The sequence below is a fragment of the Pectinophora gossypiella genome, chromosome 16, assembly GCF_024362695.1.
Source record: "Pectinophora gossypiella chromosome 16, ilPecGoss1.1, whole genome shotgun sequence".
In the NCBI taxonomy this organism is placed as follows: Eukaryota; Metazoa; Arthropoda; class Insecta; order Lepidoptera; family Gelechiidae; genus Pectinophora; species Pectinophora gossypiella.
In genome coordinates, this window is record NC_065419.1 from 3,604,358 (window position 1) to 3,629,483 (window position 25,126).

A 25,126-nucleotide genomic window follows, 5' to 3' on the forward strand; every position below is an offset into this window, starting at 1 on the left:
TTCATGTTTGGATCACAAATGATTATCACGTGCTCAGTGGTGAAGGAAAACATCGTGAGGAAACCCACATACCCGAGAAAAACGTTTCGGAGGTATGTGACTTGTATTGTGCTGCTTTTCCCTTTGCGGGTTAGAAAGTCACGCAGGCAGACGCTTATTTTCTGTTTTCCTGTTTTCTGTTCAGAAAATACGTAAGTTCCTAACATAATTATTGGTCAAAGGTCCCGGAAAGGTCGTTGTTTCGCCCCTATAAAAGCATCCAATTTGTCCCAAGATAGTTTATAGACAAACTGACCCCAGCAAACAGATACGTTGATTTGTATTTCGCATTATTACATACTCTGTAACGACCTCCGTGGTCCAGTGGTTGAGCGTTGGGCTCACGATCCGGAGGTCCTAGGTTCGATTGAAATTACTTTATGGTTCCTAGTTTGGTCAGGACATTACAAGCTAATCATACTCATACTCATTTATTCATAAAAAAAATATATTATTTATTTATAGGCCCCTGACATGGCTCATGTAACGACTACTTACTTACATCAGTAAGTAGCAACCGGGACCAACGGCTTAACGTGCCTACCGAAACACAGATCGACTTACTTTCGGACAATCAGGTGATCAGCCTGTATTGTCCTAACCAAACTAGGGATCAGAAAGTGATTTTTGTGATATGTTCTTACCGGGACCTCCGATCCGTAAGTTCCACGCTCAACCACTGGACGACGAAGCGTTAAGAAAGTAATTTGATATTAATAAACCGTGTGATGATAACTTGATCCTTTGATACGTGTCGTCTGAGAAGGGTTGTCTTTCATTTATGAAAAAATATGTAATAATATTATTAAGTTGTTGTTGTTTGTCTGTATTCTGAAGCTCTAGACAAACACGTCTGGATGGTTCCTGAATAACCTTGGTGATATCGTCACGACCTCCTAATTTTGCATTTCAGTTTCAGCCCACGTACGTCTTGTCTGAGACACGTTTCGTCGTGTCCAAATTAATTTGTCACAGAATGAAAGGGTCTGACACAACCTTCGGTATTTAACAGAAAACAATTTCATCATCTTCATCTACCTGGCATTATCCCGTTTCTCACATGGTCCGCTTACCTAACTTGAAGATTCGACAGACCGGTTTTTTACAGAAGCGACTGCCTGTCTGGCCTTCCAACCTGCGAAGGGAACTCCAGCCCAATACAGGTTAGGTTACATACCTCCATAAATGCATTTCTCGGGAATGTGGATTTCCTCACGATATTTTCCTTCACCGCTGAGCACGTTATAATCATTTATGATTAAAAAATGAATCTAAAATAAAATTCGACAATCGTTGGTTTTGGCCTGTGCTAAATTCGAACCTGCGACCTCAAAGTGAGAGGCAAGCGTTCTACCAACTTCGTTACCACGGCTCAAACAGATAAATAAAAACAAAACAAAAAAATAAAGAGCAAAAAAGAAATGAGTTTAAGTAGGTAAAAGTTAACGCGGTAAGAACCCGGTATTTTGAGTTTTAATTAAGTTGAAGTTATGTGCGTGCCTATTGAAAAACCATGTCAGAATTTTGAGGTTCTGAGTGCATCAGAAGTTAGTAAAATTTCTCAGATGATTGTGAATCCATCCAATAATTTGTAAAAGTAGACACTCAAAAGTTACAACCAGTTTAAGGTGGTCCCTTAAACGAGTATGGAGATCTCAGAAAAGGTACGAACATGTTGAATTTGGGCTCTAAGCCACCGCATTTGAATTTATTTTCGAACTCATAATCTCTTATTGCGTTCCACGTGGTGGAAAGTTGGTAACATAAGGATACAGGTATTATGGGCCCAGATTGGGTATATAAATTTTAAAGTACATAATATATTTTCTTAGCAAACATTATAAATAAGTTTACAAGGTGTTAGTGACATCGTAACGAAAACTTTAAGGGATGATTCAGACCATGATTCTGAATATTAATACGAGTATCAAGTGCTATTTTCCGTCGTATCATCAATGCAATAATCAGCGCCTAAGGCGTCTACGTCCTCTACGCGTTTAAAATACGCCGTGTGCTATGGGCCAGTATGGGCCATTATCGTGTGGGTTGTGACGTGGATTACCAACCCCATCAACCCTGGTGTTAGGGTTACTATTGAGCCGCCAGAGGCCCCTGACATGACTCATGTAACGACTACATAAAAAATCCACCTAAATAAAGATTCTATCTATCTATCTATCTATCTACATACTTACGTCAGTAAGTAGTAACCGGGAACAACGGCTTAACGTGCCATCCAAAGCACGGATCGGCTTATCCTCCTTCTCTTAACAATACAATACAATACAAATACACTTTATTGCACCAAACTAAAAATAAATAATTACAAAAAGTCTCTTAATTAAGTACAAAACCAAACTAGGGATCACAAAGTAATTTTTGTGATGTGTCTCCGCCGGCATTCAAACCCAGGACCTCCGGATCGTGAGCCCAGCGCTCAACCACTGGACCACGGAGGCCGTTACAAAAGTAAGCGCCTATCTCTAAAGATAGAAACTGAGTTATACAAACGCCCCGCAGACCGAACTAAACCCATAATTATATCAAAATTTCAAAGAAGTTATTCCAGTTTCTTCGAAAAACCATTATTTTATAGGATTACTGGGTGACTACTCAATTTGATAGCCTTTGATATAACTTTAGTCACCGAGACAAACGACGGATGAGACTAAACGGTCCTTGCCTTTACTTTAAACAGTCGGCGATTAATTCCAGTCTGCGTGAACCTTTTAAATTAAATTATATTAGCAGGTCTCCGGAGACAATACTTGATGATACCTATTAACGGCAGTAGCAGCACCTACCATTATTTTTATTGTAACTAGGACCCGTGGTCTAGCGGTTAGAGCGTTAGGCTCTCGATCTGGAAGTTCGGGTTCGATTCCCGATGGGGACATTGTCGAAATCACTTTGTGAGACTGTCCTTTGTTTGGTAAGGAATTTTCAGGCTCGAATCACCTGATTGTCCGAAAAACTAAGATGATTCCGGAGGGCACGTTAAGCCGTTGGTCTCGGCTATTAGCCATGAAAACACCTCCACCAACCCGCAGTGGAGCAGCGTGGAGGAGTATGCTCCGTACCCCCTCCGGTTGATTGAGGGGAGGCCTGTGCCCAGCAGTGGGACGTATATAGGCTGTTTACGTTAACTAGGACCAGTCCGCAGCTTCGTTTTATCCCCTGTGGGAATTTCTCTCTGTACTTATTCCTTGTCTATTATTATAGCGTAGCATGATAATGAGAGCAGGACAGAGATTATAGTGCATCGCCTAGCGCAAAAGAGACGAGGGATCTCTCACTCTAATCTTACGTTGTATACCAAATACAATGCTTAAATTGAACATCTTAATGTTATCATCCCCAATTGGGTAGTTTAATAGGTCAAAGATAAATTATGAAATTCCATAAGGGCAGATCTAAAGGTGACAAAAAACTTTCTTTTTTTTCTATTTAACTTATTTATGAATTTTGATTATTTTTTCTTTAATAGGTCAAAGATAAATTATAAAAATCTATGAATAAAGACAGATCTAAAGATGAAAAACAAAAAAAAACGTTTTCTTTTTTCTATTTAACTTATTTAAGAATTTTAATTCTTTTTTCTTACATTCTGTATTACAGGTTGCTGATAGAGGGCAGCAGTAACTATCAGTACTATTCAGAGGCGGAGGACAGGAGTCCTAGTACGGCTTGGAATTTAAATAGACAACTGTGGGCGCCATCCCACTCGCGTCAGACAGAGTACTGCGGGGCGGAAGGCAGGAGGGAAACCACTGCCCTATTTTTCCCTAAATAGTACCATGGAGAGAATGCTACACCGACAAGAGCGTGGCTCTTAAATGATGATAACAGGTTTATTTTAAATTTAGTCACCTTAATAAACTTTCAGACAGGCAGTCGCTCCCGTAAAAAACCGGACCTGTCAAATCTTCAGGTTAGGTAAGCGGACTGGGTGAAAAACGGGATAATGCTATGGAGATGATGATGATCATCTTAATAATCTTTTACAAAATATGCTAAGAATCGATCCACACTTGTACTTATAATCATAATCAGAATCATTTATTCAACGTAATTATCATTAACTTGTTGAAGGTCAATTTAACATTTTTGATTCGACGTCATTTCGCACGGTGTCATGGCTGAGTAGAAGAAATGACAAGAAACTGCAACAGCAATACATCCGTTAAATCTATATGTATACAGGGTGTTAGTGACATCGTAACGAAAACTTTGAGGAATGATTCAGGCCATAATTCTGACCTGATATCAAGTGGAATTTTCCGTCGCAAAAGTATGGAACGGAAAATATTTTAAATATGCTCTAAAATTTTCATGACTTCTCCGACAGGAAATTCCACTTGATATCGACTCAGAATCATGGTCTGAATCATCCCCTTCAGTATTCGTTACAGTGTCACTAACACCCATACCTACTTGTATGGCTACTGTATGTACTTGTATGGGGTGTAAGTGACATCGTAACGAATACTGAGAGGGATGATTCAGCTGATTATTCTGAGTTAATATCAAGTGGAATTTTCCATCGCAAAACTATAGAATTGAAAATAATTAAAAAAACTAAAAAAGTAACATGAATTTTGCGACGGAAAATTCCACTTGATATTAACTCAGAATCATGGTCTGAATCATCCCTCTGAGTATTCGTTACGATGTCACTAACACCCTGTATATTACAAGTTATTTAATAACTTGAGGAACACATTTAATACCAGGCATTTTTATTTAGGTAATCATTAATCTTATAATAAGATTTTTTACATACCTAATTTACCTTTTTTATTCATTAGCTTTTGTACAAATAGTCATATTTTATTGTGTGGGGAAATAAGTAGATATTATTTTTCATTAAATTGTTTACAAAAAGTTTCTAAAATGTTTAATGTTGGAGTGGAGTGCTATTAAGCACACCACTCTGACTAATTCAACGATCTAATCTAATTCCTGATCCAATTTGGTTTGTTTACGAAAGATTCTTAAGTTTGTTGTTTGTGATCTCGTAAAAATAAATACATTAGTCACCTGAAAAAAATAATACTGTCGGACCTAACTCAAAATTTGAGAGAATGGAAAACACAAAAAAACATTAATTACAATATTTGCACCCCGGTCTCCGTTTTATTTTTTTGACTTCCACTCGTCTTTATTAATCATCGTTGAAACAATATTAATTAATTTTTCATTAAACCTCTTAATGTTTGTACTCCGCAAACATTTTCCCTTTTATAAGTGTAATGAGCATTGTTTAAATGAAGATCATCATATCCATCTTAGGACTTCGTATCAACAGTGGCTGCAAGTTGTCTTTGATTACTTGTGGCTCTGCCCACCTCATTTGGGATTACGGGCGTGAGTTTATGTATGTATGTTAAATGAAGATTCATTTCTTTATAAAGCTTGTTGCATAACGAGCTGATTGAGGCGTGAGATATTATGTGCAAACGCAAACAAAATCCCCCAGCCTGTTGGCGTAGAATAGGGTAGTTTCCAACAAGTCAAATCGGTTACTTTTTACTAAACGTGTAAACACAAAATTACTATACAATTTGTATGAAAATGCAACCTGTGACGTCATAGAAAAACGTGACAAAATGTCACACTTATTAACATTTTTCTTCTTTTAAAATTCATAATTAAGTGAGGAGCTCGGTGGCGCAGCGGTAGACGCGCTCGCTCTGCGATTGTTGAAGTTAAGCAACTTTCGCAAAGGCTGGTCATAGGATGGGTGACCAGAAAAAAAAATCATCTCGAGCTCCTCCGTGCTTCGGAAGGCACGTTAAGCCGTTGGTCCCGGCTGCATTAACAGTCGTTAATAACCATCATTCCGCACTGGGCCCGCGTGATGGTTTAAGGCCCGATCTCCCATCCATCCATAGGGAAGGTCCGTGCCCCAGCAGTGGGGACGTTAATGGGCTGATGATGATGAAGTGAAATAGAAAAAATAAAACGTTTATAGTCAACTTTAGATCTGTGTTTATTATGTAATCAGAATTTCATAATTTATTTTGGACTTAGAATACTACCCAATTGGTGTACCAATCCCAAAATTATAATTAATTGTGGCAATTATAGAAGGGACACTCTTCGCCCCGCCTCTCTTCGACTCTTCGTCTTCTGCGCGGTTGACATGCAGATCCGGCTGGTATGATACGGTGTAGTGGGCATTATTATTTATTTATTTTTTGACGTGACTTATTGTAGATTTGCCGCAGATTAACTACTTGACCGGACAAATGGGTAGCGCTGAAGGCTCTCACCCGGTACAACGTTTAAGACAACAGGCTTGAGGGTGCCCAGTTGTGCGCGAACCGTCGGCTCAGGGCGTCGTCTGAGTGGAAAAATATTTGAAAGAATTAATCGACCATAGTGGGTCGATAGTGGTAAGAGCGTTAGGCTCACAATCTGGAGGTCCGGGTTCGATTCCCGATGGGGACATTGTCGAATTCACTTTGTGAGACTATCCTTTGTTTGGTAAGGACTTTTCAGGCTTGAATCACCTGATTGTCCAAAAAAGTAAGTTGGTTCCGTGCTTCGGAGGGCACGTTAAGCCGTTGGTGCCGGCTATTAGGCGTAAAAACACCTCCACCAACCCGCAGTGGAGCAGCGTGGTGGAGTATGCTCCATACCCTCTCCGGTTGATTGAGAGGAGGCCTGTGCCCAGCAGTGGGACGTATATAGGCTATTTATGTTTATGTTATGTTATGTATGTGGGTCGATAGCGATAAGCGTTGATTGAGGGAAGTCATCGACCACGCCGGTGGGGTCGGTATCGGGGTTCTGAAGTGTTTGGTGTCGCGAGCTGATTGGCTGCCTCTATGGTTAGAGTAATAGGGTCATCGGGAGAATAGGGGGCATGGACCTAAGGAGCTTTAATAAAAGAGGCGTAATCTTTTGTAAAATTCTGAAGCATAAAGTATAGAGGTATAATGTCTTGGAAGTGTAAACAGTAACAATCAATCATCAGCACGTTGACTGGCGTCTTTATTCTATTGATTGATTTATATTATAGGGCCCTCAATACAAAGACGATTCTGAAGACTCTTTACAATACAACACAATACAATACAATACAAAAACTCTTTAGTGCACTTGAATCACAATAAAAAAACATTAGTATTATAATTAAATTGGTAGTACAACAGGCGGCCTTATTGCTAAGCAATCTCTTCCAGGCAACCTTTACGTATAGGATATGAATACTTCTATCGAAAAATATGAAGTTCAAAGACGTAACATAAGAGGACGCAGTAAATAATACATTACTATACAGGGTGTTAGCGACATCGTAACGAATACTTTGAGGGATTATTCAGACCATAATTCTGAGTTGATATCAAGTGGAATCAAATCAAATATATCATCATTTTGACTTTATATTACCTGATTTTCTATGTCTTTGAAATTGGGCGTTATGTTGTGTTTCTTTTTCCTTTAATTTTGTAAGTTTCAGAGTACTGGTCAGTATAATTTCATTAGTGTCACGGCATAAATAGTTTAGAATCGTTTATCTTTCTGAAAATATCTAGTTAGTACATACGCAAGTTGGTAACATAATAAGTTCAAAGTGGATATTTGCAAATACAAATATATTTGCAATTAAAAAATATCTTAGAATCGTATTTTTTAATTTCTACCGGCCTCCGTGGTGTAGTGGTTTGAGCGTTCGTCTCACGATCCGGAGGTCCCGGGTTCAAATCCCGACAGGGACATACCTCGAAAATCACTTTCTGATTCCCAGTTTGGTTAGGACATTACAGGCTGATCACCTGATCGTCCGAAAGTAAGATGATCCGTGCTTCGGAAGGCACGTTAAGCCGTTGGTGCCGGTTACTACTTAGTGATGCAAGTTAGTAGGCGTTACATAAGCCATGTCAGGGGCCTGTGGCGGTTCAGTAGTAACCCTGACACTAGATCAGCCCTAGTGTCGGGGTTGGTAATCCACCTCACAACCCACACGATAGAAGAAGAAGATTTATAAGTACCTAATTAAGATTTATGATAAGGGTGTAAGTGGTAGATTTGGAAGAGGAAGGCCTAGGCTAAGATCTGATCGCGATGGGTACCCGCGTTCACAATCAGGATTATTTTAAACAAAAGGCAAAGTCAATTCTAAACCGATGAGCATTCATGAAGTCTTCGTTGAGGGTGGAGCAAGCGAAATTGGTGTGTCAGAATCGTATGTGACATTCCATGGCCTCTACCTTTCCCAACGGGAAATAGGCCTACATTTTTGCGGTGACCCTAATCATAATTATGTCCAATCCTATGAAGGATAAGTGCCAGGACGTTACCTGGAGAGTGAAGACTGAAGACATTTTCTGGGTCTTCATCATCAATTTCACAAAAAAAAAATCAGTTCAATTAAAAAAAAAATATTTTTTTTATCGTTCTATACGCCCTATCTATGGAGTATTGAAGGCGATTACTCCACCGACAAGAGCGCAGCTCTTAAATAAAGAGAGAGAGAGAGAGAGATCATCAATTTAAGAGCCACGCTCTTGTCGGTGCAGCATTTTCCATGCACGCAGTACTCCTGGAACCTGACAGAGGGCAGCAGTAACTGTCAGTGCTATTCAGAGGCGGGGGACAGGAGTCCGCGTGGTGTTATAAAAGAGAGATCTTTGTGTGCAAGCATCTAATTTATGCACTTTAAATTTTTTCATACAACATTTTTTTCCCGCTAACTCCCATTTTTCAAAATACAGCCATAACTAAACTTTATATTAATTCAAGTTGTATTTGTGGGAGTCACGGCTTCCGTGCCTCACTTAGCAGGGTCCACAGAATACCAGCGTCGTGGCTTGCGCCGCGGCTTATGCTGAGTGAGGCCCTATTATAAATAACACCACCACCATCGTTGACCAGTCCATACACTCAATTATTATTTGTATTTCTCGAGTATGTTGTTTTAATTATGTGTTTTGTTTGATTGTAAATTGTGTGTTACTCCGTGTTTTATATTATATATTTGTTATTTGTTTTATATTTGTTACTGTGGTGTACTTTTATAATAAACGTTTCTTTCTTTCTTTCTATATTTACTAAGGTATGCATGCATGCTAGATTGCAGACATCTACTAGTATCTTACGCGGTTTAGATTTTTTCATACAAATGTTTTTTCCCGCTAACTCTCGTTCCCATGGGAATTTCGGGAATTCCTTTCTTAGTGCACCTCTACGGTACCTAAGCTACGTCCCTTTCAAATTTCAAGTGCGTACGTTTAGCCGTTTAGGCTGTGCGTTGATAGGTCAGTCAGTGAGTCAGTCAGTTTCTCCTTTTATATATTTAGATAACAACGAAGAATATTCTAGTAACTATTACTCACCAGTAGCATGTAGCTTCCTTAGGGGATCAACGATAGCGAAGTAGCGGTCCGCAGATAGGGCTGTCAACGTGAAAACTGACACGCCAATGCTGACATCCTTAGCAGCTTCAGAGACTCTGCAGACGGTGTCGCCCCAAGGCCAGGACTCCACGGTGTACACGATCGAGGTGAAGGGAACGCATGTGATGATGACCAACAGATCGGCTAGAGCCAGGGAGAGAATGTACCTGGAAAGATAGAAACGGTTACGGATGGTTACAATGTTGCATAACATAACATAATCATAACATAAGCTCACGACCTCCGTGGTCCAGTGGTTGAGCGTTTGGCTCACGATCCAGAGGTCCCGGGTTCGAATCCCGGTAGGAACAATTCACAAAAACCATTTTGTAATCCCTAGTTTGGTAAGAACATTCCAGGCTGATCACCTGATTGTCCAGAGCTGAATGACAAACAACAGAACCTTTTCAATCTATATTGTTAATATTAAGGTTTACTGTAAACCATTTTTCTTCTTACATTTGTATATAATCTTTAGAATCTTGTAAAGTTAGGAAATACCTTATATTTTTTAAACGACGATGTGATATGGTCACTCCTTAAGATATAAAGACAGACTGTGCTATCCACCTCCCGTCTAGCTCTGCTCCCACTAGTTATGTCAAACAAAATATTTAACCACCTTCCGGATATACTATTAAAAATGAAAAAAAAAAAAAACTATTATAAAACGATTAAAGCTACTACTTATGACTAAAAGCTATTACACAGTCAATGAATATATAAATGATAAATTAAAATGGACATTTTCAATCATATCTTATAAATTAAATCACAATAAACATACAAAACAATACTTAAAAAATAAGTACAATAATATTGAAACTTTGAGGAGCTCGGTGGCGCAGCGGTAAACGCGCTCGGTCTGCGATTGTTGAAGTTAAGCAACTTTCGCAAAGGCCGGTCAAAGGATGGGTGACCACAAAAAAAAGTTTTCATCTCGAGCTCCTCCGTGCTTCGGAAGGCACGTTAAGCCGTTGGTCCCGGCTGCGTTAGCAGTCGTTAATAACCATCAATCCGCACTGGGCCCGCGTGGTGGTTTAAGGCCCGATCTCCCTATCCGTCCATAGGGAAGGCCCGTGCCCCAGCAGTGGGGACGTTAATGGGCTGACGATGATGATGATGAATATTGTTGAAATATAGTGTGATAAATATATATTTTTATATGACTAATAATAATTAAGTAACTGACTAATAAAACTAAGTACGCTGTCCTTTCTACCAATTGCAGTGCTCTTACCGGGTCCATGTTAATACTATAACACTAACTTCTGTATTTTTATAACATAACTTTTTGTGCGAACAAGTGGTCAACATAAAACTTTTCTATTTCTATTCTAGGTAATAAACATAAAGGGAAGAAATATAGCTAGTAACATAATTCTATATCTGATCCAAATATCACGCAACAATTATTTTTATCGAGCATATTATTCAAAAATAGATGGCTCTTGTCAGATTTGACGTGATAATTATTATTGTCTCATCGCTTGAAGTAGGTACATAATTAATCAAAACTAATGTCATGACAGAGGCATACTTATAAAAATAATTGTTGCTTGATATTTGGATTACTTACATTATGTACAGAATTATGTTGCTACCTATATTGCTTCTCTTTATTTAATCAGAATAATAATGGTTAGAAGACGCAATAATAATGGTTAGGATGGGTGACCACAAAAAAAAGTTTTCATCTCTAGCTCCTCCGTGCTTCGGAAGGCACGTTAAGCCGTTGGTCCCGGCTGCGTTAGCAGTCGTTAATAATCATCAATCCGCACTGGGCCCGCGTGGTGGTTTAAGGCCCGATCTTCCTATCCATCCATAGGGAAGGCCCGTGCCCCAGCAGTGGGGACGTTAATGGGCTGGTGATGATGATGAGAAGACGCAATTGTACGTGCGTGTAATAAAAAGGGTTGTGATTTATACCTAAAAACAAAGATAAAAGATGCACGACTGTTATCCATGAAATTAGAAGGTTAAACCAAGAAAAATCTGCACAGCGCCATCCATATTGATTTTAAGGAACGTAGCCTGGAAAGTCTGTCGTGCAACAGGTTACAAATAGCAATATTGATACAGGCAGCTGGTGTATCCAATCATTACTCGTTAAAATACTTGAGCCGTGGTAGCCGAGTTGGTAGAAGGCTTGCCTCTCACTTTGAGGTTGCAGCGAATCCAGCACAGGCGTAAACCAATGATTATCGAATTTGTTTTCGAATTCATGTTTCGATCATAAATGATTATCATGTGCTCCGCGGTGAAGGAAACCCACATTCCCGTGAAATGCATTTTCGGAGGTATGTGATCTAACCTGGATTGGGCTGGTTTTCCCTTCGCGGGTTGTAAGTTCACACAGGCAGTCGCTTCTGTAAAAATCCGGACTTGTCAAATCTTCAGGTTAGGTAAGCGGGCCCTGTGAAAAACGGGATAATGCTAGTTGATGATGATGATTCTTTAAAATACTTGTAGCGGACGTCGCCGCTAGAGCGAGACGGCGCCGCTAAAAAGGGACAGCATGAGGACGCGGCGTCGGAACGAGACGGCGATATTATAAGAGCGAGACAGACATACAACTAGTACGCAATACCCCACTAGTTGTGATACTGAAAATACTACTTAAGGTGGTCGATTGTATGAAATAAATACGTTCGTTTTTTACGATTCGGAATTCGATCGAGACTTATATTTGAACTCAAGATCCTGACCCTGATCCTGAACATACAGTCCACAACAATACTATAAATGTCTGAAACGATAAAGTCTGTTGGGCAAATAAAAAAAAACCTTTAACATGCTAGTTTCTTCGCTAAATAAACAAACGGTAAGGGTTAAAGTGAAATTGTTGGTAGTGGACTAAATTCGTGAAGTAAATATTGAATCTACGGAAGAAAATACATTTGGAAATATCCTTCAGTGGAATTCCTTTTGCCATGTTATTTCATACTTTGAGAAACCGGGTGAGAGCTTCCAGCGTTCCTCATTTGTCCGGCCAAGTAGTTAATGCCATATGCAAAGCTTCAGTAAGTCACAACAAACAATAAAATTATTTAAGTTTTACGAATTACTAATTTTAGCAGTACAGTGGTGCTAATTCCTGTAAACACCATCTAATTTTTTTTTAAGTTATGTCTGTCGTTTTCTTATCCGCTGAAAAGGAAAGAGACGGGTAATCGACAAACATAAAATTTAAGGAAAACACTTCAATTTTAAGCACAAACCTAAAACAACCGTCTAAAAATTTTACATTGGCCAATAACCCGCCTAAATTATGCTGACAGCAAACGTCAAACGGTTTGCATACCAGCGAGATACCTTTTTGATTTGCCCGGGTTATTCATTCATTTACTCATTCTTCCTAAAATTAAGAGCTGTCAATCATCTATCCCTTTCCTTTTCGGGGGTAAGAAAATGACAGGTATAATTTTAAGTAAAATGAGGAGGTGTCTGCAGGAATCGGGGTCATTAAGGAAAATTCAGGAACACTCAACAGCGCTACCACATACATTATGAGCTTCTAGTTTTTATCCTCATTAATCTAAAAAATCAATTTGGCATTTGACATTTGCGCATTAAAAAGTAAGTGCGCATTGTCAACAAAATCAATGTCAGTGCCAATGTTTTTTCTATCGTGTGGGTTGTGAGGTGAATTACCAACCTCATCAACCCAATGCCAATGTGGCGTTTATAGATCTTTCACTTAGATGCCGCGGTGACAGATCCCGGTCGTCAGATATTAGGAGTCTAGATTCTAGAGGGTGTATCGTCGATGTCGGCGGGGTAGAAAAGGCGGAATTCTATTTTTAGTAGGTAATCTTAGCAAATCGGTTTCCGTAATGTAATGTCGCGCCATGTGATATTGCAAAAGATTTTCAATCTTTGTTCGTCATGTCGATGACACGTCATATCCTTTAGAGGTTGAATGACACTTTTGGTGAATCCAGAATTTTCTATTTATTACGATTCACATTGCAAATGGAAAAACGGCTACAGACCACGGAATAGATACGGAATAGATAACGGCCTCCGTGGTCCAGTGGTTGAGCGTTGTGCTCACGATCCGGAGGTCCCGGGTTCGAATCCCGGTGGGGTCAAATCACTTTGTGATCCCTAGTTTGGTTAGGACATTACAGGTTGATCACCTGATTCTCCAAAAAGTAAAAAGATTCGTGCTTCCCGGATAATGTTGGTCCCGGTTATTACTTACTGATGTAAGTACATGTAGTCGTTACATGAGTCATGTCAGGGGCCTATGACGGATCAGTAATAACCCTGACACCAGGGTTGGTAATCCACCTCACAATCCACACGATAGAAGAAGAAGACGGAATAGAAAAGGACTACGTGATAGACTGGATTTGCTTTAAACACCCTCTACTTGATCGCGAATTATTTTCGTCCGGCCAAGTAGTTAATACCATTTGTGGCAAATCTACAATAAGTCACATCAAAAGCCCTATCAATCATCATCATCACTAGCCCATTAACGTCCCCATTGCTGGGGCACGGGCCTTCCCTATGGATGGATAGAGAGATCGGGCCTTAAACCACCACGCGGGCCCAGTGCGGATTGTTATTAACAACTGCTAAAGCAGCCGGGACCAACGGCTTAACGCGCCTTCCAAAACACGGAGGAGCTCGAGATGAAACTTTTTTTTGTGGTCACCTATCCTATGACCGGCCTTTGCAAAAGTTGCTTAACTTCAACAATCGCAGACCGATTTTACCGCTGCGGCACCGAGCTCCTCCAACGAATAGTAATGAAATAATTATAATTATAATAATATATAAAACAATATTATATCCGAAAATTCATTATACGAGTTACCCAATTGGTAAATGACCGTTCTAATGAAGGAAAGTCAAGCCCTCAAGGCGGTCAGCGTGACTCAGCCTTTGCCTTATGGTCCTTAAGGACGTCTGAAAAATGTGACGTCATCGTTGTAATCTACAAAGAGCTATTAAATATTGTAGTCCTATGCTTTCCCATTCCATCGTGTTTCAGAGGACAATCCCTTAATTGACTTTGACTAAATGCCCGCGATGGTAAGGGGGTTAGCCGAGTCGCAAACTATTATGACAATTGGCAATAACAGTGATCAAAATGTATTGAATTGACATAAGATGGTATGTCAACCCCACCATGGTATAAAAAAACTAGGTATGCTCAAAAGTGACAGCTAACATATTAAGGTTAACCCAGCTGAAGTCATCCCACCCAGCGTTGCCATTTCGTAAAAAATAAATTACCCACGACCAATGTATATTTACTTTGCAAGGAAATTTTGAACATGTACTAAAAGAATTACTTACAATTAAATACATTGTAATTGGGTCGTGTACCAGGTTCAAGATAAATTATGAAATTCTGATTACTAAATAAACACAAATTTGAAACTAACGAAAAGCATTTTCTTTATTTTATTTAACTTAGTTATGAATTTTAATCAAGAAAAACGTAATAATAAGTTCGACATTTTATTACGTTTTTCTATGACGTCACAGTGTGCGTTTTCATACAAATTCCATAATAATTTCGTGTTTTGACGTTTAGTAAAAAGTAACTGATTTGACTAGTTGGAAACTAGCCTATTCACTTAATTGTCAATAATAAAATTTACGTCCTTGGAATATTGGAGATACCAATTTAATGGGAACGCAGTGATAACACTTACGCCATAAAAGGGCTAGCAATGGCGGCTTGTCATAGGAATCATAAATAAGTATATCATTTGTGAACGTCAGAATGGCCGGTCAGTCGGCGTATTTAAAATTGAAATGCGCATCTGTGTGTGTGAATTTTGACGCCTCTACGATTGAAGACTAAAGTAAGACCTAGAGGGGGTGGGGTAAACCTAGCTCAGCCGCTGGTGCGGAGCGGAGAGATGCCGTTCTATACGTATTATTCCTTATTCTATGTCTTCACCTAATCAAACCATAGTTATTTCCAGCTTTCCTTTCTCCCGCAATTTATGGAGAAGGGTCGACAGTTGCATCCAACACTTATCTTTTTATTTTCTAGTGACTTGTAAATAAATATTAGTTTCCAGGTACCCAAGATTTTAACAAATTCTTTCGTTGCTTTGTCTTATTTATTTATCACAAAATTATATACAGAATTTACCTTTGAACAGTTTTAAGACAATAATTAAACAGAAACTTAAATTTTAAGAAATCATTATCATCATCATCAGCCCATTAACGTCCCCACTGCTGGGGCACGGGCTTTCCCTATGGATGGATAGGGCGATCGGGCCTTAAACCATCACGCGGGCCCAGTGCGGATTGATGGTTATTAACGACTGCTAATGCAGCCGGGACCAACGGCTTAACGTGCCTTCCGAAGCACGGAGGAGCTCGAGATGAAAATATTTTTTTTGTGGTCACCCATCCTATGACCGGCCTTTGCGAAAGTTGCTTAACTTCAACATTCGCAGACCGAGCGCGTTTACCGCTGCGCCACCGAGCTCCTCAAAATCTCCTCAAATCCTGAAACCATAGCTCCTCAAATTTTAAGAAATAAAAACAGAAAAAAAGGTTATTATAAGGTCAGTGATTATTTAGAAGATATCAATGCATGGGATTGAGTGTTAGGGAATTGATATTAAGGCAGTAAAATGATTACATTGTATAACAATATTATAATATATAATTAAAGCACATAATAACGGGTTCTTACCGCGTTTAATTGGGGATATGAGACTCCCCGCGATAACGCGATAACCGCGTAAACTTAAAACAATGTATTATATGTTTTTTTTTGTAAAGAAAATGAACAAGCTTCTTTTCTCCGGTTATACACAGGTTATATAATATACACAGGCTTATTTAAAAAAAAATAACATAAAGGAATGACGAATTAATTTTTTTCTATTTAATGTGATCTACTCATCCACTAAATAAATAATAAACTGAATAAATAATTTTGAATTTAAATTTAATATATCTAATTACCTTGTGAGTGCGTTATTCTTATTTTACAATAAGATTTGTGTTATATGATTCCAGTTCCAATCGGATTCACCATAAATTCGGGGATTTGTCCTATTCTGTTCTGATTCTAAGCGGATTCATACGTTTGTATTGTATTTTGGTCTTTGTAAGATTTTCTTTACGTTTCACTGGAATCGCAACCTTGTCTTTTATATTTCTATCCCTGACACGAATAATTTACTTGTATAAGCCTCTTCTAATAAGATTTGTAGCTTTTTTATCATTTAAAAGAACTTTAGAGGAGTCACAAACGAAATGATTCACTGTTCAATTGTAAATACCGTGGAAAGTCTTCAAAGGTTTTTCATTCAATGACTGAAAACTTAAAAACTGATCTTTATTTAATTTTAAGGAAAGGTCGTCCCATGAACCGTCCCAGTAATGATGCCAACATAATAATTTATACTGCATTATTATAATATTACAAAGGCCAAAGCAACTGAAATTGAAAAATGTGCAAATCGCAAAATAGTAATAAAATGGTTGGACAACTTTGCTTGTCTGTTGTTTGTTCATGCTTCTTCTGATCAGATTTAGACGAAATTAGGTATGGAGACAGTTTGAAGTCTAAGAAAGAAGATAAGATTTTTATACCTAAAATCACCTCTTGAGGCGATGACAAAGGGAATAGATAAAAGTGTCGCGCGATTATCGAAGACTACGCGGACCGAGTCACGGAAAAGGGGAAGGCTATAATAACCTATGTTCCCCTTAATACGTCTGATTACTGACCCCTGACCCCTGACCCGTGGTATAATATTTCCTCGTTATTTTTTTGGTTTCCGCACCACTTTCATATATGGATGTGATAAATATCGTATGATATTTCAAAAGCAGGGTACGAGAGTTTTTGAAGGGCTGTCTGCATTCACATTGCGAAAAATTGTGGCGGGTCGAAATTTTTGTAGCAGTATTTGGTATGATTTATTGCATATTTCGGCTTCATTTTTTGCAAGGATTTATTTGACTTATTTTTTGGTTACTTTTTTATGACTTTTTGTAGAAATCGTGGAAGTTGATACATTTTTGTAGCGGAAAAAATAATAATATAGGGTGTTAGTGACATCGTAACGAATACTAAGGGGGATGATTTAGACCATGATTCTGAGTTAATATCAAGTGGAATATTCACGATTTTACTTATACTTTTTAAATTATTTACAATTCTATACTTTTGCGATGGAAAATTGGACACTCAGATTAATCAGCTGAATCACCCCTCTCGGTATTTTTTACGATGTCACTGGCACCCCGTACCAGTACGTACATTAGCCATACAAGATTTTAGTATTTTTTAAATTATTTTCAGTCCTATAATTTTGATATCAACTCAGAATCAAGGTCTGAATCATCCCTCAACGTGTTCGTTACGATGTCTCTAACACCCTGTATAGCTTTGGTATATAGTAAGATTAGAATTCTTGCATTCGAAAATAGAAAAATAACAATGAGATGCGGAAATCGAAGAGAGTTGCGAGTCCAATACTCGAATAAATAATAATTAAGACTAGGTATGGCTAAAATTATTACAGTTAACGAGGAGCTCGGTGGCGCAGCGGTTAACGCGCTCGGTCTGCGATTGTTGAAGTTAAGCAACTTTCGCAAAGGCCGGTCATAGGATGGGTGACCACCAAAAAAAAGTTTTCATCTCGAGCTTCTCCGTGCTTCGGAAGGCACGTTAAGTCGTTGATCCCGGCTACATTAGCAGTTGTTAATAACCACCAATCCGAACTGGGCCCGCGTGGTGGTTTAAGGCCCGATCTCCCTATCCATGTATAGGGAAGGCCCGTGCCCCAGCAGTGGGGACGTTAATGGGCTGGTGATGATGATGGCTAAAATACTAATTCGGATGCAACCCGCATCTCTTGTCAGGCCGGCACAAGCATACCTTGCGTATTCTGTCAGCATTCTTTTTTTGTTTTAGTGGGATGAGTTTTAATAAAGAAAAAATTTAAAAAGAAAAAGCCGTGGTTGCTCAGTTGGCAGTTTATGTGTGCTCAGTTGGTAGCGCTTCCCTCTCACTTTGAGGTCGCAGGTTCGAATCCAGTCCTAAACCAGGTTCGAATCTAGGCCTAAACCAATGATTGTCGAATTTGTTTTCGAATTCATGTCTGGATCATAAATGTTTATCACGTGCTTAGCGGTGAAGGAAAAAAACGTGAGGAAACCCACATTCCCGACAAATGCATTTTCGGAGTTATGTGACCTAACCTGTATTGGGCTGGTTTTCCCTTCGCGGGTTGGAAGGACAGACAGGCAGTCGATTTTGTAGAAACCCCGACTAAAATCTTTAAGCAGGTAAGCGGACCCTGTGAGAAAAGGGATAATGCTAGGAAGATGATGTCCGGTTGTGGAACTCTCTGCCTGAGTCTGTCAGGAGGGCTCCTTCTCTGGACTGTTTCAGGGCGAGAGTGAAGGCGCTTTTCCTGCAGGCATAACTTGGAAGTGGTTTTCTTTTTCTCCTTATATGTATTATATTGTATAGGCTATTTGTATGTATGTTTATGTATGCGTGTATATATGTGTGTATGTTTATATATATATATATATTGTATTTTTTATATTATTTCTTTAGATAAGTATATATTATTTATTATTCATATTTTTTTTTTTTTTTTTGTTATGTATCATTATATGTTTATTGCACCAGCCCGTGCTCCAATGAATAATCTTCTTTCACCCTAAGGTTGCCTGGCAGAAATTGCTGTTTAGCAATAAGGCCGCCTATTGTGCTTATGTTTTATTCATATGTTTATGTCCTTTATATATGTTGTTGTGCAATAAAGTATTATTGATTGATTGATTGATTGATTGATGATGATGTACGAAAGAAATTGAGACTGCATTAACTATATTTTCTAAGCCTACAAAAGGTCCTTAAAGTTTAGGAGTAAACATCGAGGTCAGTGACCTTAAGACAATACAAAGCCTATTAAAACCAGCGTGACATCAAAATAACAAACAAGATGGAATTTACCATCCAACCTCACAACTAACTCAGTTATTTATTGAAGCAATTAATTCTCATAGTAATGAACACATTGTGAAAACTAAGGGCGACGAATTAGTTTGCTTTATCCTCGAGTAATGAACAAATAAATAAATTAATTGCAGTAACATCGTAAATACAAATCAAACTTCTCTTAACACTTTTGTAATTGATTTTAGTGTTGTTTTTATATGTGCAATAAACCGTTTTTGCACATACCAAAAACTGGTACTACCACTACACTACTCACTACTACTACTCCATACTCTACTCACACTCACTACACTCATTCACACACTCACTCTACTACTTACTACTCTTCTCTGCTGGGACTGGCTTTTTTAGGTTTTTGTTTGTGTATTGTATTTACCTACTAAGTACTCGTTACATGAGCCACGTCCTGGGCCTTTGACGGCTCAATAATAACCCTGACATCAGAGTCGATGAGATTTCTAATACAAATATACATAACTCATTATAAATATATAAGCTATAGACAAAAATCATGATGAACGTAAAAGCTCATACCAAACATATCTCTTGATAGCATTAAGTTATTTTAAAATCGCCTCGACTCGTGTAGACCCGGGCGAATCAAAAAGGTATCTCACTGGTATGTAAACCGTTTGACGTGTGCTGTCAACATAATTCTGTTGGGTTACTAGACAATGCATTTTTTTATAGGGTTGTTTTTTGTGCTTAAAATTGACGTGTGTTCCATAAATTTAATGCTTGTCGATTACCCGTCCCTTTCCTTTTCGGCGGATAAGAAAATGACAGATATAACTTATAATAAAATTAGATGGTGTTTACGGGAATTAGCACCATTGTCTGTTATGTTATACTTCCTTTATATGTTGTAAGTACTTGCTTTATTGCGGGTTAAAACAATGTTATTATTATTCATCGGTACGCAGTAATTCTACTAAATGTATTTGTTTAATAATGTTTTGTCCCGCTTTCATCAGACCAAGTAAAAGCTTGCCTGTCTGTGCGTATAAAATTAAATTAAGCTGTTGATGCGTAGTATGAAGAAAACAGTAGGGGCACTCGAAATACCTTGTTCGTGTTTGTGTGTGTGTGTGTGTGTGTATGTGTGTGTTTTCCGTGTTTTGTTTTTTATTTGTTACTGTGGTGTCCCTATATAATAACCGTTTCTTTCATTCTAAATACGTGCTTAAGACAAATATTTTTCTTTAAGCCGTTGCGCAGAACTAACCTATAATAATTATGCTAGTCGAACAATGGAATTTCGCTACCTACTTTGTGTACATGTGTTACTCAGGCAAATTAATATAATATGCCATATAGATGATCCGATTACTCTAGCCATAGAGACGGCAAGGTATATAATAAACATAAATACTCAATACCGATTGGAAGCAACTTGCACTACACGATTTGCATCCGTCTGATGACCTATTCAGGGGTCGCTTTTGTTCAGGAGTCCCTCTCAAATCCATCGTCTACAGGTAATACAAAATCGTTTCATGTGAATAGCCACGGGAGCTTCGTGGTTCCTTCGCAATAAAAATCTGCACATTGGATTGGGCCAACCATTGGGTTGGCAGACCTAGAGCAATCCTTGGGCAATCCCAATGGCTTAGATTAGCTTCAAAACGTTTTTTAGATTCTGCTCCGTACCACCCAAATCCTGGGACGGTACTGAAAAGCATCGGCGCCCGAAAAACGTTATATGATCCTGACGATCCTATAACTCTAGCCATAGAGGTGGCCAGTCAGCTCGCAGCAGCAGCAACAAATATACAAGTCTTATACATTGTTTTAAGTTTACGCGGTTATCCCCATTTAAACGCGGTAAGAACCCGTTATTAAGTGCTTTAATTATACAAGTCTTGTCAAAAAAAGAAGCATATAGGGTCGCCGTTTTCTCTACTACTATTTTCTCATTTCATAAATATTACTTATTGAAAGTAATGTCTCTATTTTGTTTCCTAGTCCTATAATCTACCACTAATTCAACATAATCTCCTGAGCACCCGTCTGGGCTCCTAGGTGAGAGTTACGCGGTTAAGAACTGAATGTCATCTGTAACATTAGGAAAAACAATGTAGTGTATCTACTGATTTCCTTTTGCTATGGTTAAGGGCTGGCTGATTGCTTGTAAGTATACGTCCTTTGTGTCTAAACTACGGGACTAAAGAATCTTTTGAATTAAATTTTCCCAGGACAAATGGAGGAATTCGTTTGGGTCAAACCACGACTACCGTACACTGTACAGGCAGGTAAATAAGATGAAATTAGTTTTGCGGTTGCGACGTAAAATGAATGCTCTTAGCAAGGCAGTAAATGAGTTTTTAGATGCGGTGATTGTAATAATGTTTTAAATTAGGTTATCACATTTTTATGCGTACATTAGTGCTAATTCCTATAGACACCATAATTTTATTTTGTTATTCGGTGGATAAGAAAATGACAGATATAACTTAAAGTAAAATTAGGAGGTGTCTGCAGGAATCGGGGCCATTAAAGTTCTTAAATCTGTAGAGATTATGGGTGTAGGGGATTGTCTTACCTAGTAGACTCAAGTGTGAACTTCTTTCTAGGTTGTGAGACCAATGATCCTACCCCACCCCCCCAAGGTTGCCTGGCAGAAATTGCTGTTTAGCAATAAGGCCGTCTATTGTGCTTATGTTTTATTATGTATGTATATGTCATTTGTATATGTTGTTGTGCAATAAAGTATTATTGATTGATTGATCAGCACCATCAACCCCGGTGTCAGGTTACTATTGAGGGTTACTACCACCAAAGGCCTCAATAAACATCTCCACAGCTTTACTCTTAAGCGAGTAAAGCTGATTGTGAGTAAGCTCTGGATGAGATCCATTCGAAATGTCAACTCCTTTAGGTGATAATCCGAAATTCAACGAATAACGAATGAAAAGGATCTGAGTCTTAAACGTATTAGTGAAACGAGTAAGATTTTGTGTAGGCATCTCTTATTTGGAACAGGTTAGTTGCCAACGTGAATTAAGACTGCGAATACTGCAATGGGCTGATGATGAAAAAGCTTTTTCTGGATAATATGTTTTATTATAATGGAAGTCAGCTCAGCTGAAATGCCAGTCGTGCGGAAGCTATTGCCGCTCTTGTAGATATTGGAATTTTCAGCCATACAAGTTTTTTTTTGACGTGACTTATTGTAGAATTGCCGCAGATGGCATTAACTACTTGGCCGGACAAATGGGGAGCGCTGAGGGCTCTCACCCGGCACAAAATTTAGAACAACAGGCTTGGGAGTGTCAAGTTGGGCTCAGGGAGTTGTTTGAAATTGCAAATATGTGGTCGATTTGAGAAAAAACCGGTTAAAAAAAATACACCCTTAAAACCTACATTTCTAGACACTACTGCTTTGCAAAAATTTGCATATTCTCAAATTTTTAGAAAGTAGTCGATGTGGGAAGTAGACATTTTGGGAGTTGTCCTTTCGGGAAGTAGACGTTTTGGGAAAGTGGACGATTTGGGACAGTGGTCATTTTGGGAGTTGCCGTTTTGGGAAGTGGACGATTTGGGACAGTGGTCCTTTTGGGAAGTAGACGTTTTGGACCTAAAGGGAAATGAAGAATATTTGAAAGATTTCATCGACCCATTAATTGTCCCTAGTGGGTCGATGTTGTTGTACAATAAAGTATTATTGATTGATTGAATGATCAGCACCATCAACCCTGGTGTCAGGGTTATTATTGAGGGTTACTACCGCCAAAGACCTGATTGAGGGAAATCGCCGACCACGCCGGCGGGGTCGGTATCGGGGTTCTGAAGTGTTTGGTGTCGCGAGCTGATTGACTGCCTCTATGGCTAGAGTAATTGGGTCGTCGGGATCGTATATTACGTCCTTCGGCTGCCATACAAGATGTTGCCTCAGAAACGCTATATAAATCATCTGATTAAGATGTAATCTATGATGAATGGAAGTTAGTAAAATTTTACAGAATTAAGAAGCTGATGCAAGGTACATCTCTAGAGACTTTAATTGCTTGCTAACTCAGATCGTTTGCAAGTTTCATAAAGCTGAATACAGCTAAATTTTAAAACTGATTTACTCGTTTACCAAGAATTTGTTAAATGAATTTTCGTGTATCAACTTCTGTCTTCAGGCAGATTAATATAATATGCCATATTGATGACCTATGCAGGGGTCGCTTTTGCTCAGGAGTCCCTCTCAAATCCATCGTCTACAGGTAATACAAAATCGTTTCATGCGAAAAGCCACGGGAGCTCCGTGGTTCCTTCGCAATGAAAATCTGCACATTGGGTTGGCAGACCTAGAGCAATCCTTGGGCAATCCCAATGGCTTAGATTAGCTTCAAAACGTTTTTTAGATTCTGCTCCGTACCACCCAAATCCCCTGGTAGTTGCGGCTTCCGAATACTCCCGCTTAGGGACGGTACTGAAAAGCATCGGCGCCCGAAAAACGTTATATGATCCTGACGATCCTATAACTCTAGCCATAGAGGTGGCCAGTCAGCTCGCAGCAGCAGCAACAAATATATAAGTCTTATACATTGTTTTAAGTTTACGCGGTTATCCCCATTTAAACGCGGTATCGCCAGGGGTATCCTGGGTCCGAAATAGAACGTCTGTCGCCGGTTCAACCACATTCTCTTTTACTGCATACTACTCCTGCAAACAGATAACTACGATAGCTCTAATGCTTCTCAAATTCCATAGCCTCTTTACGGGCAATATACAGGGTGTAAGTGACACCGTAACGAAAAGTTTGAGGGATGATTCAAACCACGATTCTGAGTTGATATGAAGTGGAATTTCCTAACGCAAAATTCATGAAAAAATAAGTATTTTTTTTTCCAGTTCCATATTGTGTTTTAAGCTGCACAGAACCGTTCCATTTTTTTTCGTTACGATGTCACTATCTATACTAATCTATACTAATATTATAAAGCTGAAGAGTTTGTTTGTTTGTTTGTTTGTTTGAACGCGCTAATCTCCGAAACTACTGGTGCGATTTGAATAATTCTTTTTTTGTTGGATAGTCCATTTATCGAGGAAGGCTATAGGCTAAATAACATTACGCTATGACCAATAGGAGCAAAGACAGAGCGGTAAATGTGTAAAAAACGGGGAAAATTATTCATTTTTGAAGGCTTTCTTTGCGTGCGCTGCGAAAACGGTTCAAGATACACAAAAAATATGTATGAAAGAATTATTCCTCTATATATGATCTAAAAAAAAGTCCGCGACGGCATATGTCTATCTTTTAAGGTTTAGTCACAATGACCGTTTTTATGGTACCAAATTTGGTCGAAATAATTTGTTTAAGTTGTATCAACATAATAATATTAATCTTTATTCAAATATAAATATAAATATGTTGTTGGTTAAGAGTACTTCATCTATACTTATAATAAATCTGTAGAGAGGTCAATTCTGTACATTAAATATTTTTTCAAAATAACTATCAGGGGGTGATAAGTGGTCGATACTGATGCCAAAAATGCAATCAGTAAAATTTTTGTCTGTCTGTCTGTCTGTATGTTCCTTATAGAAACAAAAACTACCTACTGGACGGATTTTAATGAAACTTAATACAATTATTCTTCACACTCCTGGACAGGTTATAGTATACTTTTCATCACGCTACAATCAATAGGAGCAGAGTAGTGAAGGGAAATCCTTTTGTATGAAAAATCTAAACCGCTCAAGTTAGACGTTTGAA

At 38.6% G+C, this 25,126-nt stretch overlaps 1 protein-coding gene across 2 annotated transcripts in view; it reads right to left on the reverse strand.

The window, feature by feature from the left end:
• The window catches only part of LOC126373989 (neuropeptide CCHamide-1 receptor), a 198,964-nt gene that overhangs the window by 72,082 nt on the left and 101,756 nt on the right, over positions 1–25,126 (reverse strand). For both annotated transcript variants that reach the window (XM_050020422.1, XM_050020421.1), the window contains exon 4: positions 9,384–9,610. In XM_050020422.1, coding sequence (XP_049876379.1) covers positions 9,384–9,610 — 227 coding nt within the window. The remainder of the gene's footprint in view (positions 1–9,383; positions 9,611–25,126) is intronic.